We start from the raw sequence: 14,617 nt of genomic DNA on the forward strand, positions 1-14,617 counted from the left end.
TTTTTTGGACTGATTTAAAAAAAAAAATTTGACATGAACTTATTTCACATTGGAGGTGTTTGTTTGGACTAATTTTTTCTTTTTAAAGTATGAAAGTTTTCTCATTTGGCGCCAAACAAGGTTTGAAGATTTGTCATGCTCTCACTTCCTTTCATTTTCTTTAATGTGTATGTATTTTAAATGTGAGAGTTATTGTAATCTTCAGATGATGTTTGATGAAATGCCTCATAGAAGCTCTGCTTCTTGGAATGTGTTAATATCTGGATATGCAGTTTTGGGTGACTTTACCTTTACTAAAGAGATATGGAAACTTGTGAAGAAGATGCAACTTGAAGGAGTTAAATTGGATGTATACACTGTCTCTACTCTTCTTCCTTTGTGTTGTGACGCCACTCAAACTACTAGTAAGTGGGACTTTGGAAAGGAGATTCATTGTTTTGCTCTAAAAAATGAGATGTGTTTGGGTTCAGATGTTCATATTGGGTGTTGTTTGATCGATATGTACACGAAAAATAAAAAATTAACCTTGGGTAGACGGGTTTTTGATGGTATGAATTGTAGAAACCTAGTTGCTTGGACTGCTATGATCACGGGTTACATTCAAAATGGATTTTTTGAGGAAGGTCTGACGCTTTTTCGTGAAATGAAGTTAAGAGCTGGAATAGATCCCAATAGAGTTTCTCTTTTGAGTATCCTTCCTGCTTGTAGCTCGCTTGCTAGTTTAAGAGGAGGGAAACAAATTCATGGGTTTGCAATTCGAAACGAATTTAATCATGAAATTTCTATTAATAATGCACTAATTGATATGTATTCGAAATGTGGGAAAATGGATTATGCTAAATGTATTTTTGATGATATCAGACATAACAGAGATGCTATATCATGGAGTTGTATGATTGCAGCATATGGCTTGCATGGAAATGGTAATGAAGCTATTTCTTTGTATAGTGAGATGCTCGAGCTTGGGATCAAGCCAGATAAGATAACACTAGTTGGTGTACTTTCTGCTTGTTGTAGATCTGGAATGGTGATAGAAGGGTTAAAGATTTACAATTCAGCCGTTACAGATTACGAAATTGCACTGACAGTGGAGATTTGTGCATGTATGGTTGATATGTTGGGTCGAGCAGGACTACTTGATAAAGCATTGGACTTTATCAACTCCATGCCTATGAAACCCAGCGCTAGTGTTTGGGGTGCTCTTTTTGGTGCTTGTGTAATTCACGAGAACTTAGAAATGCAGGATTTGGCTTCAAGGAACCTTATCCAACTTGAACCGGAGAATCCATCAAACTATGTCTCACTCTCAAATTTGCATGCTTCTTTTGGGAGGTGGGATAGTGCCGCAGATTTAAGAAGAGGAATGAAAGAAAAAGGTTTGAAGAAGTTGCCTGGGTGTAGAGTAGTTGGATTACTATCAGTGATTGCATTCACTCTTTCTACATAGCAGACAAATCACACCCTTGTTGTAATCGGATTTATGAGATGTTAGATGACCTAATAGCTATGATGAAGAGTTCTCATTATTTTCCTGATATTGAAAATCTTACCTAATTTGAGGGTTGGTTTTATTCGTCCGGTCAGCCAAGAGTTCTTAGGTGTCCTCCTTGACAGTGATTTCCTTACGAAAGTTTTAGAATGCTCACTTTTGAACAATCTTCTTGGGAACCCTTACTTTTGAGGGCAAGGATTATGTCATTGAGGAGATGAAGCATGAGAGCTTTGATAGTGTGGATATTGCACTTATCTTTGTTGGAGGGTCAAGAAATCACGAAATCAGGTGTGCTGCTGTGAGTTCTGGTTCAATGGGTATTGATAAAGCTCTAGAAATGGGAAGGATTAAATTGCCCAGTCGTTATTCCAGAAGTTAGTCCTGATGCAATTGTCAAACTTCGATCAGGAAAACAAGCGTAACTGCTAAGCCGAATTGTTCTACGATTCTCTGGTTTGTGGCAACAAACAGTCCTCCAGCGGCAAGCCAAGGTGTAAACCCAGATCATAATATTTCTTAGATCTTCGTTTCATCTTATCTTGGCTTTGTTGTAAATAATACGCCAAGCTTTTGAATATGAGAAATTTAAGTTTGTACTTGATATGTTTCTTTCATGTGTATTGAAATCTTGCATGTTTCTTATTTTTGTAATGCTGAACGTAATACGTGCAACTTATCAGTAATCTATTTTATCTTGTTTCTTAGTGATGCAAGTAAATTTTGATAGTAATTATCATGTCGTTGATGAACTATTCAGGACTTCGTTAGTCTAAAGATCATAGGGGGAAAGGATATGATATGATTAGATCTAGCTCGATGATTCTTTTTTGCTCTGCTGAGAAATCTCCCGTTACATTTGATTCTCCTTATACAAGTAAATTTCATCAAATTACAGAACCATGTTGCATCAAAAATATAAGAGTCTAAAGTTGTTGGAGGGGAATACTCTCGACGAGTTTTACAATAATAGGAAAATGACCAAGTTCAATGTTCTTTTTCTTGCAGCTAGTGGTGCTGCCGCAGTCGAAGACCTGAACTACCGTCTCATTCTCTCATGCGGGTATAATGAGGAAACATCTCTGGTGAAGGAGATTAGAAAACCTGGGTACAGGATAAAATTGATTTTTCTGCCTTTTTCTATATGACCAAGGCGACCAACCAAATAATTAATGCTCGCGCTCGGATATTTCTCTTCATACCGAAGTAATTCTTTCATCTCAACTGCAGAATTACAAGTTATCAAGTTGACAACCACTGCATCCGAGTTTCCTATTGTTCTTGCACATGTTGAAAGTCCAGTTTGAGGCGCTACTTGATGAGGTATAATATCTGCAAAATTGTTGATATAGTTTACTACTTTCTTGTAAATGATTTCTGAGTATAAATTTTCCCAACATTTTTCTTTTCCACGAGCTTGTAGTTCATAGTTATTATTGTTAAAATTGATTTGGTTAATGATAGAGTAGACAAATGTTACTCTAGAACTACGCAAATAATCCCTCTTTATAGCTCTTACAACGACACTAGTTCAATTTGGATTTTTCGCATTCCGAAATTCATAGATTAAGGGTAGCAGGAGATAATATAGTATCAAGGAAAACGTATACAATGGGAGGAAATTAGGTGATTATATCTAGATACTAGTACCTATGAGACTCTCACTAACTGTCGGGCTAATGAATCAGATTGTTGTTTGTGATCATTTGCGTTGGTACCACCCTCCTTCGTTATCTCGACTGCAGTCCGTACCTTAGACTTGCCTGACATTGTTCCGACTAGCTCTTGTAAGCACTTAGAATTTAAAATTTCACGGACAAGGCTCTCGTACCATTTGTCATAGCACTTGGGATTATGACACTTACTTTGCTTAGCCTTACTTCGTTTTCATCTACCTTTGCTTTGTCAATTTGTGTACAAGAAGTGATGGAAAGGCACCTCCAAGACAAAGAAGAAAGAGACCAAAGATTACCAATAAAATGAGCACTCTGTATTGTTCTGTTCGCTTACAAATCAATTTAAAAAAACTAGACACGTCTATAATGAAAACCCAAGAGAGAACCTAAACATCCATTAATGGGATCTTAGTAACTTAGTTTTCTATTCAACCACATCAACGAGTCAAATATTTGCATGATATTTTGGTCCGTGTAGGTTTTTAATTTTTCGAGAAAAAAAAATTGGTCACTAGTTACTATTAGAGTCCGTTTGATACGTGTGAATACAACTTTAATCCTTTCGTCCATTGATACCCAAACAAACCACTAAGTTACTTCAGATGTCTACAAAATACCTTTTCCTGTACATCAAAATCCACTTTTGATTGAGTGAGGTCTGACCATCAAGCTTCTTACAAACTCATAAATACACTAATACCCTATCAAAAGACTCTTCGGAAAGAGAGAAGGCTGCAACAAAAGAATGATTTGGAGCTCAAGAATCAATCACATATTGCCTCCCAGCGACATCTAATTCGTTCCTTATCTCCAAACCATTGACTTGTAGCAAAGAAACCCAAAAATACTAGCACGAGTTACTGAAGAAGTAACACCATAATTAACTGACATGCTACATTTCCTCTACCTGCACTGAGAACCCACAAGGGCATCGCTTGGTTCGAACTGAACTCTCTTCGTCAAAACTCTGATTCTCAATTGGGAATATATGTTCATGATCCTCGGGAAGACCAGCTTCTGAGTAAAGATTTGACCTTGAGTTACGAACATAACCTTGTTTTTGCTCTTGCGACATCATGATATCCTCAATTTTACCACAATCCCCTTCCTTCTGGTTTGGTACATTGGGAAGTTGAGAAGATGAGTCGTCCCCGTAGGTTTCGTTCAACCTTTGACGAGTTATGATAGATGAAAGAAGCTGATACCACCTAGAAAGTGCTTGAACTTCATCTCGTTTCTTCTCCGCCGCTTCTCTTCTTTCCTCTTCTTCAACATATGCCTGGAGACAATGAACACAAACTACCGAAATCATGATTCACTTAAAACAAAGAACTAGGAAATTGTTTTTTTTTTACCAAGACCACTTTGGGGCAAGTAAAGCCCATGACCACACCCACAATAACTTCTCAAGCACTCGGTTAAGAAAACTAATAATTAGTTACCTCCATGATTGCTTCTTTGAATTCACTGCAGACGACGATGCCTTCGAACACAGGAATTGAGCGACCATTGCGAAATTCAAACCCAACCATGGCAGGGGCATAATCAACTCCCAGCCTCTTTGCAACATTAAAGATTCTGGGAAACCTTAGGTGCACAGTTCCATGTGGTAGACACTTTTCAGACCACACATCCACTTGACCACGGTCATTCTGAAGAATCATCAAACCCAAAACTTGGCATTTAAGATACACAGTAGGTACCCAGAAATCCACATCTGGTAAATAAAATACTGCTCTTCAAGAAAGATATGATTTTCTGACACCAGAAATACTACATTACTAACCGTAAACAGTTTCTATAGCCTAATTTTTTTTTTTTATATGCAGTTATAGCCACAAGAAACTCTCACCTTTGGTACAATCCCATTTCTGGCATGAGGAAGAACCAGAGGTTCCATTTGCCACCTCCCATAAAGTTGAATAGTGCCTTCCCTTGCCTCTTCTTCTTCATCAACTGTTTCAGAAGACTGTACCTTTCCAGGCTTTAAAGAACCCTTAACCACCTAACAAGAAATGACAAGATTTATCCGTATATACTATATCAATTGAATAGTTAACAATTGATTTCTAAACCTAAATTTATGAAAAGTATAAAATTGCCATACCTTTGCAGGACTTTCACTTGCTTTTACTTGCAGTCCCTCCCTTAGCCATCTTTGTTTTGTATACAGCGTTTTAACACAATTTCGAGGGTAAACTGGATGACCAGAACAATAACCAAGTACGGGACCCTTAGGATGAAGTATCTGATACTTGGTAAGCCATCTTTCAATAGCATAAAGGTGGTGGCTTTTATAGGCCTGGAGTTCAAAAGCAAGTTTTTGGACAAGCTAAGTCAATGAAAAACTCACAAGTAACTGATTGTACCGGACAAATAACTTAGAATGGTCAATACATACCTGTTGATTAGTTGGAAGTGGTTCTGTTAAGGCCCTAGTTTCAAGCTCCATATCCTCGAGAGATTTCCTCGTCTCTAACCCGCTACTATGTCCCTCAGCAGAATTATACCTTTCAGATTTCTTATTATCTAGTTCAGTTGAAGTATTATTTTCTTTTGTCTCGAACTGGACCAGCCCTGCTGTAGCTGCAGATTCCAACTCTTTTAATGGTGTCAATACTCCATCCCACCAAGCTGAATTAATCCGCTTCGACGATATCTTATACCACTTCATACAATACCTGAAATAGAACTTATGATTCATTGATGGTGATGTACATTAGAGAAAGGTAGATTAACAATATAAGTCTTCCCAACTGTTTTTGCGAAAAATGGTTTACTGTAATTGATGACATTTAACCTTCAGTTAGTAAGAGGGAGGGGTTTTAAATAGAAACAACACCATCTTCATATGTCCAAAAGGCCATAATACAACTGTCAACCTGAGACTCAAGGTAAGTCCTAATTAATTACATACAACTGCTTAACGTAGATATGGATACAACTTTCTCATGCAAAACTGAGAAATACTTTCAGAGTGCTAATTCATTTAAATATGTACATGCATAATTGCACATGTACACAGTAAAACTGCAAAAAATGGAAAGAACACACTCTTTCTCAAGAATATGTGTATAACACAAATTACGTCATGAAATCAGGGATAGATGAGATGGAATAACAGTATAGCCCATAAAATTACAAACTAGCATAATTACTTTCACTTGTCTCTTACTTAAGTTTTTTCAGTACTAAGCATGTTATGTAAATGCCAAATGATGATATAGTATGGTTCAAAAGTATCTATAGCATGACATTTCTTTTTATCTCTAATGGGACTAGGATTTTACACGTATAAAGCCTACACTAACTTGCTTAAACATAATCATGATTTACAAAAGCAGTAAGAATTTTAGAATTCAGATTTATGGAGTGACAAACCCACGAGCTTTGAGTCAAACCTGCGAGTTACATCTTTAGCCCCATTCCCTGCAAAAGCAACAACATATCTCAAAGACCTCCTGCAAGCAGAGGCTGCAGCTTCTACTTTATCCTCACCACCAATAATAGCATTCACAGCATCAACATGCACCCACTTCCCTGTCAAGTTTTCTCCACTACAAAAGACTTCTGCCCAATACAAAGGAGCCCCAACTTTTTTTGATCCAATTGCAGTTGAGATTCCCTGAGGAGAATCCGAAGATTCTACAGTTTTAATTCTTTTTGATCTATTAAATGGAGAAGAAAGATGTGATGAACTACAAGGTGAGTCTTTGGGTTCTGAGTGTAACTTGCTGTCACGAGCACCTGCTGCAGTTGCAGCAATGGCCATTTCCAACTGCAATTCAAACTCAAGATCCCCTCTCCTCTTCGATCCTTCGGGCTTCTTGGTGGGGCGTGCTTCAGAGATGTCACTGCTCGAACCCGGAGCCAATGGATCATGCTTGCTATCATTAAACAATTTAGTGACATGACAACTTTTTGTCTTATCTGTCTTGGGCACTGAAATGCTTTTCTTGGTTCCACATACACCTCTATGACAAGTTCCACTTATAACATCGACAGAGGACCCTTCTTTCCGCGATGATGACTTGGCAGGAGATAGAGAAACTTGATGTGACTTGGCCACCATTAATGTAGAAGAATTAAATACCCTGCCATCTCCCCTTGTTGCATCTTGGGTTGAACAACCAGATGTATCTGTAACTGGTTTAATGGATGCCACATCCAAAATTGCCACGAACCTGAGAATATGTCATTCTCAGTTGTAAGCATTCATTGTAAATTTGACAAATCATTTCTTCAACAATAAAAAGAAAATTAAATTTTGATAGACCAGAATCCAGGTTCCCAAGGATATCGTTTGTAATGTTAGGAATATTTGTAAGAGAAGAAATCATCATAGGGTTATTCTCTCTTTCTGGACCAAGGGTTTCACATTTACTTGGTAAAGCATTAGATCATTTCCAACAGTTCATAAATATACGTATATATACATATGTGTGTGTGTGTGTGCGTGTGTGTGGAGTTGTGTTTCTCAAATGTACCGAGTTGTAAGATTGAGAGATCTGAATAACGCCACAGATAATGCAGCAACCTGCAAAGCAAACGATTACTTATTTCACTCTGACACATATGTGGTATAACATGTACATCCATATTGAATTTGATAATCTACACTAAATTTCAAAAAATTTTACTTCACTTCTTTCTGCTGTGATAAAAACGAGAACAGTCAAGCAATATCCGGACACCTAACATCTGTTACTCTTCTACATAGAATTGTAATATTACATTTACAGGTTAGAAAGTAGAAATACAAGTTTTAGATAATAATATATGCAAGCCCTCTTGATACTTCCATTATTTCCATATTAAATACCGAAATGCATTAACTGCCCTACTTCTCTCTCAACCAGACCTCATATGGCTTCAGAAGCATTAAAATTTGATTTCCCTGTGTTCCTAGCTGGTAATATTCTTCCAACATTTGTCTCATTAGATATTACACTGGACACTGGAATACTGGATATACGAAATTCGGAAAGAAACAATTTTTACCATATATACTCGTGTCTTGACAAGGTTTATTGCTTCTATATTACACATCTTGGGATGTTAGTACTTGACACCTCTCATGGGCAGAAGGTTATAGTTTCGCACTTCATCTGTACAATGAATAATAGAATGAAGGATAAAATACCTCTTCTGCAGTTCCTTCATGCGTTTCAAGAGCAGTGGCCAGACCCAACCTAAATGGTCTCTCTGTATTGTTTGTGCTTCTAACATGAAAGTTATCATGGAACTGCAGACAAAACATATTCAAACGGAACACCAAATAAGCTAGAAAAAGGTAACAGTTAACACATCAAAAAAAGAAAGAAAAGAAGACGCCCGATAGCTTAAATATGAAGAAAATATGCATACCCAATTGGCAATAGGACGCAAATCATTAGCAGTAAACTTTGCCCCTTCTGCTACCTTCAGCAAGTGTGTCGGTACAAGTGAAAGTAAGGCTGCCTGTAAATAGACATTGCTCGGATAAAATAGCACAATAGAAAAGGATACTACAGTATATATTTTAAAACAAAATATTGATTCTAAGATAAACAAAAAATCAAGTTAGCAAGAAAAAAAATTCTATTTAAAAAGCATATGCTGGATCAACTTAAACTGTTAATCTAGTTGTACAACAAATACATGAGGGAATAAAGTGCAGTCTGTCCTAGATGGCATGTCTTGCACTTGGACTGTTGAATGCAAATGCTAAATTAAGAGCAACTGCATAAAAACCAGCCAGCTGAAAGCAGTATGATGATATATGGAGTCCATTTAGAGTAGGGAACATAAAGTATTAGCTACAAACGGAAGTAAGCACCTGAATAAGAGGATCGCTGCAAGCACTGTCAACTAACCTTCCTCGTGCAAGTAAACATAGCAAGTGAGCCTTATGAACCAGCTCAGCCATTTCCTGAATTGAAACCATGACTTCTTAAATTTGTACAAATAAGCACAACAAAATCAGTAAGGTACAAAGTAACCATGTTACTAATAATCAGAGTATTCAGGTTCACCTTGTCTTCAGCTGAAGCTCTTCGAACAGGTTTTCGCTTACTGGAACATGGAGAATCATCGAATTCAACAATCACATCCCTTGTAACACTATGAGGCTGGTGGTTTTGAGAATCAAAGATGGTTATATCGCCATCCTCCCAATCAGATTCCTCTGTATCTTCTTCATTGTTAGGAAAATGACCACGAGTACTCCCCTCATCGGCATTCTTTTCAGGTAGAAGATTTTCAGACACCAATGTATTACATGCAACCATTGGCTTCACCTTTTGTTCATCCTTTCCTGTTGAGGCAATCTCTGGCTGGAAAGGAGTAAACACATGAAGTTTTTAGTTGGTCTGCACTTACTACAATATTTGGGATAGTAAATGATCTTTACAATTAACCTGGTTTACTGTTGTCAACTCGTAACAGCATAGAGTAGTGTGTATAGGGTCTATAAGCGGGTCTGACTATTGATGTACAAGCCAGGCGACCCCGCAGTTAATGTAATGTTTGAATCCAATGACAAGTTTAAAAGTTGGTAATCAAGTTAAAGTTTTGAAATCACTCTTGTGCCAGCTCGCTCCGCAAAAAAAAAGTGTACAACAAATGCTTCTTCGGGTTTTTAAACTTTGAAGAAAAGGAAATCAAAAAGATGCATTTAACGCCCTAACTGTGGCTGTCATGAGTAAACGAATTGCTGCTACAACAATAGTAGTCTGTATCAGTAAAATATGGTCTTAGAAAGAAAAATAAAATTAATTGATGGTCAGTGAGGCAAACCGCTGCATCAGAATCAATAGAATTGAGGTGGCTATCCGTTATTTTCTTTGACCTTGACGAACCACGAGAATTAGCACGTTTTAGAGGTCTTCCAACACCCTTCCTTAACGTATCATGAAGAGGATCTGACATAATTATAATTTTATGAACGTGAATGAAAGTAATGTAAGCACTGAAACCAACAATAACTCAGAAGTAGAAATACGAACCGTGGTCGACCTGTGATGTTGAACAACCATTTTCACTCTGTACGCCGTTGGTCTTATCCTCTTTCCCTGGCATAATGTGAACAAGGGAAAATAAACAAAACTTCAACAATTTGATTGATTTTACTTCAAAAACCAGTTCGACAACTTGCATAGTTTGTTTTTACGAAGAACACATGGTCCATCAAAGTGCATGCTTCATGACGAAGCTCTATCATCTCTTGCTCTTTTTTCTTTTATACTCTCACTCTATCAAATATTAATGACTTTTTTGTTTGTTTCCTTCCATTGGTTGGTTAATAAAACTACTCATATTTGGATGCAAGGAAACGACAACTACTTAAGATTTTATTGTCCAAATAGAAGATTGAAAATAAGCTACAAAACTTGAACTATTCAATTATGTTTACTACCCAAAATAATTGAAGTCTTGGTACCAGAAAGGACCATCCTCGCCAAGTCTCAGACAATGGGTAGCTACTTTGATTTCTTACTTTGTCATATCGAGATCAATTCACTGCCTTCCTAGTTACTTTTTTTAGCTATTCTAATCGTAATCATACGATGATTCAGTTTGGGTGTTTACAGGCAATGACAGATTCCCAGAACAGTCACCAAGTCACACCATGAACATTCAAGCCCATGCCCTTTCAATCGGATAAAGGTAGAATATTTGAGTTAAATGCGACTAATTTTTTGCCTTTCTTTCTTCTTTCTGCTCGATTAGCTAATCATTTAATACCCTATATTCCATAATAACTACAATTTCATCATTCGATTCTACTATATTCTTTACCATGTTAGAGTACATTACTACAAGAAAATTAACAGTTAGGGTTTTAGAAACAAAAAGACGCTTGATTTTGGGGTTCTAAACCTCAAAAAGTGACTCTATGATTTGTAGATAAAACCCTCAAACTGGACTAAATTTCGAATTTAGAAGATGAATAATGAAGATTGGGAAAAAACAAATAGAGTTACGTACTTTTAGATGAACCTTCGTCGAGACACTTGGATTGGTTTCTTGTTCTCATTCGGGTCGTTCAATTTGTCACTGGAGAAAAGGAAGTTCTCTTGGATTGGATTGAAGAACTCCGAAGGTAGCAGAAGGGTTCTTCTCCTTTTGCTTCTTGGAAAGTTACGTTTGAAACACAGTCTGATGAAATTGGGAGTTTTTCGCGCTTTAACCCGTTGTTTCTTTTCAATGGCTAATACAAGAGCATCTCAAAAAAAAAAAAAAATACTAAAAGATATCTTTTTTTTTCATCAATGTGTGGAGTTTTGATAGAGATGGTCATTTTTACGTGCCCAAAACAGAGATCCAAATTTCTTTTGTATATTTAATACAAATTTAATTTATTTATTTATGTGACGTGATTATTTTTTAAATAAATATTTAATTATTTTAAGAATATACGAATATTTAATTTCTATTGGTTCTAATTCAAATAATGATGAGTTTAACAAGTATAGATATCCTCGAGAGATCACTTTAGATAGAGTGTCTCTTGAGATATCTCCATTTAGAGCATCTCCAATGGGAGACTCTCAAAAAAACTATAAAAGTTCTAGTTGTCAAGTGTGAATTAAGATTATTTTTTTTAAATGTCAAAATAAACACTCTAAATCTTTTTTTATCTTCAACGAAGATCTCTAAAATGCTTCTATTTAATACACATATCACTCTTAAATTCAATGGAGAAAAGTAGTTAAAAAATAAGAATTTATTTTAGTTTAAAATTCTAGAGAGTGAGTAGGTGATACTTGGAAAACTCAAGAAGACACTCTAATTTTAAAGTGTCTCTATTGAGACGCTCTATAATAATACATCCACTTCCTATTAGAGAACGTTTTTTGACAATAACTCCAAAAAGTCACATGTGACACTCTAAGTGTTAGAGTTTAAATGTCCCATTGAAGATGCTCTTAATTACATCCACATCATGTTAGAAATATAAATCGAGTTTCGAAAGTTTTTATGATTGGGTGTCGCATTAGAGATGTTTACTTGCCATCCATAGATATTCTACTGGGAATGCTTCTCTAATGCGACACTAAGAAAAACTCTAAAACTTATGTTGTGAGTTGTGACTATAAAATTAAATGAATGGGTGGCACTAAGAGATCCTTTAGAGCATCTCCAATGGGGCACTAACAAAAACTCTTTTTCCTAATTGTTAATATAGAGACACTCTAAATTTTTTTAGTCTCCAGTGGAGTCTCTAAAATCTCTCTACTTAATACACGTGTCACTCTTAAAGTGAATATGGAAAAAGTAGTTGAAAAGAAAAGACTTCTATTGGTTTAAATTTTTAAATGACACTTAAAGAGTCTCAAGAGACACTCTAATTTTAGGGTTTCTCTCTCTAGACACTCTGTAATAAATGTGGGGGAAAACTATTTACTGAGCTACTTTGGCTATTTACAGGGTCCAAAAGTTGGAACTTTTTCATTTTCTCTGTAAATAAGGTTTTGCTATTTACAGAACATATAGGGACTAAAATCAAATTTTGATAAGGATCAAACTTAAAAATAAATAAATATTGGTTATTAAGTAGAAGATATTTTATTTCCTTCATCCCTAAGCCCCACCACCAACACCTTCCACCATCCCAACAATCACCACCATAACTATGAACAATCAACTCACAATCACCTACTCGAAACATTAACAATGAAAGAAACTAACAATGATGAAGGTACATTAATGGAGGAGCTTGGTGGTCAAGAAGGTTCATTAATGGGAGGTTTTGATATTGAAGAACTCAACTACAACTCTTCATTGAACTCATATAACAACATTATAAGTACTTTAGAGGTAAGATAAACTAATTTGTGGTGATTATTTCAAAAAAGAACTCAGATTTGCAGGTAAACTTTTTTTCTTCTCTTTTACGAACGACCCAAATTTTCGGTGAAATAATGCTTAGAACGATGAGCATTTTCGGTGAAGTTTTTACCATCTAATTTCGGTACCGTTTTTACCAAGTATTTTCGGTGACGTTTTTATGAACAAATGTCGGTGACGTTTTTGCCATCTAATTTCGGTGCCGTTATTAACAAACAATTTCCGTGACATTTTTTTGGACAAATTTTGGTACCGAATATTGCGCAGAAAACTGCTTGCTTATTTTTGCAACGTATACTTTTGTCGAGCTTTAAAATTGTTGTGCATTTCACTTTATCTAGCCGAATCTTGATAGGAATGGAGACAAAAACAATATAGCCAATGATGAACATAACAACTCTGAAGACCCAATCAAACCCAATTGTTTAAGCTTTGATTTGCCCCGTTTTTTCGACACAGACATGGTAAACTAGTTTTGAACTCATTTTTTCTTAATCTTTGATTACATTTGGTCTTACATACTCATTTTTGTTTTTGTTTACGTTATAGTTTTTTGAGTCCGAACAAGAAGTTGTTAATTGGTGCATTAGAGTTGGGAAAGAACATAAAATTGTTTTAGTCAAATGTTCATCTCCCACGAAGAGTTCAAACGGTGAAACAGGTTCATATATTGTGTTATCTTATGAGAGAAGTGAAGTTTATAACAGAGAACAAAATAAGTATTATACTACCAAGCCCAAAGTGAAGAGTAAGAAACCAGGTAACATGAAATGTGATTGTCCTTTTAGAGTAAAAACAAAATGTATCCGTTCGGGAGTATGGGTGATTGTTTTGCTGAATGGTTGTCACAATCACGTTCTTCCTGAAGATCTAACGGGACACGCATACGTTGCTCGGTTAACTCAAGATGAGAAAGTGATTGTTGAAGAGTGGGTTAAGAATGGGGTTCAAGCAAAAGAAATCCTTTTGAACCTCAAAAAACACAGCAAGGACAATTGTACAGTTAAAAAAATAGTTTACAAAGAAGCACAACGGATAAAACAAGACTTCAATAAGGGTAGAACATCAATTCAACAACTTTACAAGTTGTGCAATGATCAAAACTTTTTGGTGAAGCACCGGTGTCATAAAAATTCAGATGAGGTTTCCGATTTATTCTTTACACATTCTAAGAGTGTAAGTCTTGCGTTATGTTTTCCCCAAGTTCTCATAATTGACTCAACATACAAAACAAACAGATTTAAGCATCCACTTTTCCATGCGGTATCTGTTACTTCAACTGGGAAAACTTTTACTGTCGCATGTGCATTTATGTCTCAAGAGACTATAAACCACTACGTATGGGGGTTGGAATGCCTCAAACAATTGTATATTTCTGGAAGCTTTCCTACAGTTATTATAATCGATAGAGAACTTGCTTTGATTAGTGCTACCGATGTTGTATTTCTCGAGGCTTGTTATCTTCTCTGTTTATGGCATATAAACAAGAATGTTCAATCCCATGTTGCGAGCTCGTTTAAAGGGGTAGCCCTTGCTTGTGAGGAGTTCATGGCAGACTGACACATTGTTGTTTGGTCAGAGACAGAAACAATTTGAAGAGAATATGCTTGCTTTGAAAAGT

General features: G+C 36.2%; 2 protein-coding genes and 1 pseudogene across 2 annotated transcripts; 2 read left to right on the plus strand and 1 right to left on the minus strand.

The window, feature by feature from the left end:
- Nucleotides 1-119: 119 nt before the first annotated feature.
- LOC147566350 (putative pentatricopeptide repeat-containing protein At3g23330 pseudogene) lies at nucleotides 120-1,616 on the plus strand (annotated as a pseudogene).
- Nucleotides 1,617-3,734: 2,118 nt separating this feature from the next.
- On the minus strand, nucleotides 3,735-11,301 carry LOC147566351 (DNA repair protein RAD4-like). The gene is made up of 14 exons (XM_086652855.1): nucleotides 11,134-11,301; nucleotides 10,152-10,217; nucleotides 9,943-10,067; nucleotides 9,180-9,479; nucleotides 8,984-9,076; nucleotides 8,533-8,625; nucleotides 8,309-8,410; nucleotides 7,653-7,702; nucleotides 6,567-7,349; nucleotides 5,567-5,846; nucleotides 5,273-5,467; nucleotides 5,018-5,170; nucleotides 4,608-4,817; nucleotides 3,735-4,444 (listed from the first exon to the last, which is right to left on the minus strand). Exons 1-14 carry the CDS (start codon nucleotides 11,180-11,182, stop codon nucleotides 4,058-4,060), a joined length of 2,886 nt encoding a protein of 961 aa, XP_086508981.1. The 5' UTR covers nucleotides 11,183-11,301; the 3' UTR covers nucleotides 3,735-4,057.
- A 1,521-nt stretch (nucleotides 11,302-12,822) lies between these two features.
- On the plus strand, nucleotides 12,823-14,556 carry LOC147566352 (protein FAR-RED ELONGATED HYPOCOTYL 3-like). Its single transcript, XM_086654277.1, has 3 exons — nucleotides 12,823-12,966; nucleotides 13,338-13,460; nucleotides 13,546-14,556. The coding sequence occupies exons 1-3, from the start codon at nucleotides 12,823-12,825 to the stop codon at nucleotides 14,554-14,556; spliced, it is 1,278 nt and encodes a 425-aa protein (XP_086510403.1).
- The last annotated feature ends 61 nt before the right edge of the window (nucleotides 14,557-14,617 follow it).

This window comes from Eschscholzia californica, unplaced genomic scaffold (genome assembly GCF_041429995.1).
Source record: "Eschscholzia californica isolate CP2 unplaced genomic scaffold, dmEscCali1.0.p SCAF_1, whole genome shotgun sequence".
Taxonomy (NCBI): domain Eukaryota; kingdom Viridiplantae; phylum Streptophyta; class Magnoliopsida; order Ranunculales; family Papaveraceae; genus Eschscholzia; species Eschscholzia californica.

Coding starts and splice junctions, on each gene's coding strand:
- LOC147566351 (XM_086652855.1), bottom strand. CDS start 11,182: ATGAGAACAAGAAACCAATCCAAGTGTCTCGACGAAGGTTCATCTAAA. Junction 4,818..5,017: donor GAAATGGGATTGTACCAAAG/GTGAGAGTTTCT, acceptor ATGATTCTTCAG/AATGACCGTGGTCAAGTGGA. Junction 4,445..4,607: donor TCAAAGAAGCAATCATGGAG/GTAACTAATTAT, acceptor CATTGTCTCCAG/GCATATGTTGAAGAAGAGGA.
- LOC147566352 (XM_086654277.1), top strand. CDS start 12,823: ATGAAAGAAACTAACAATGATGAAGGTACATTAATGGAGGAGCTTGGT. Junction 12,967..13,337: donor ACATTATAAGTACTTTAGAG/GTAAGATAAACT, acceptor CACTTTATCTAG/CCGAATCTTGATAGGAATGG. Junction 13,461..13,545: donor GTTTTTTCGACACAGACATG/GTAAACTAGTTT, acceptor TTTACGTTATAG/TTTTTTGAGTCCGAACAAGA.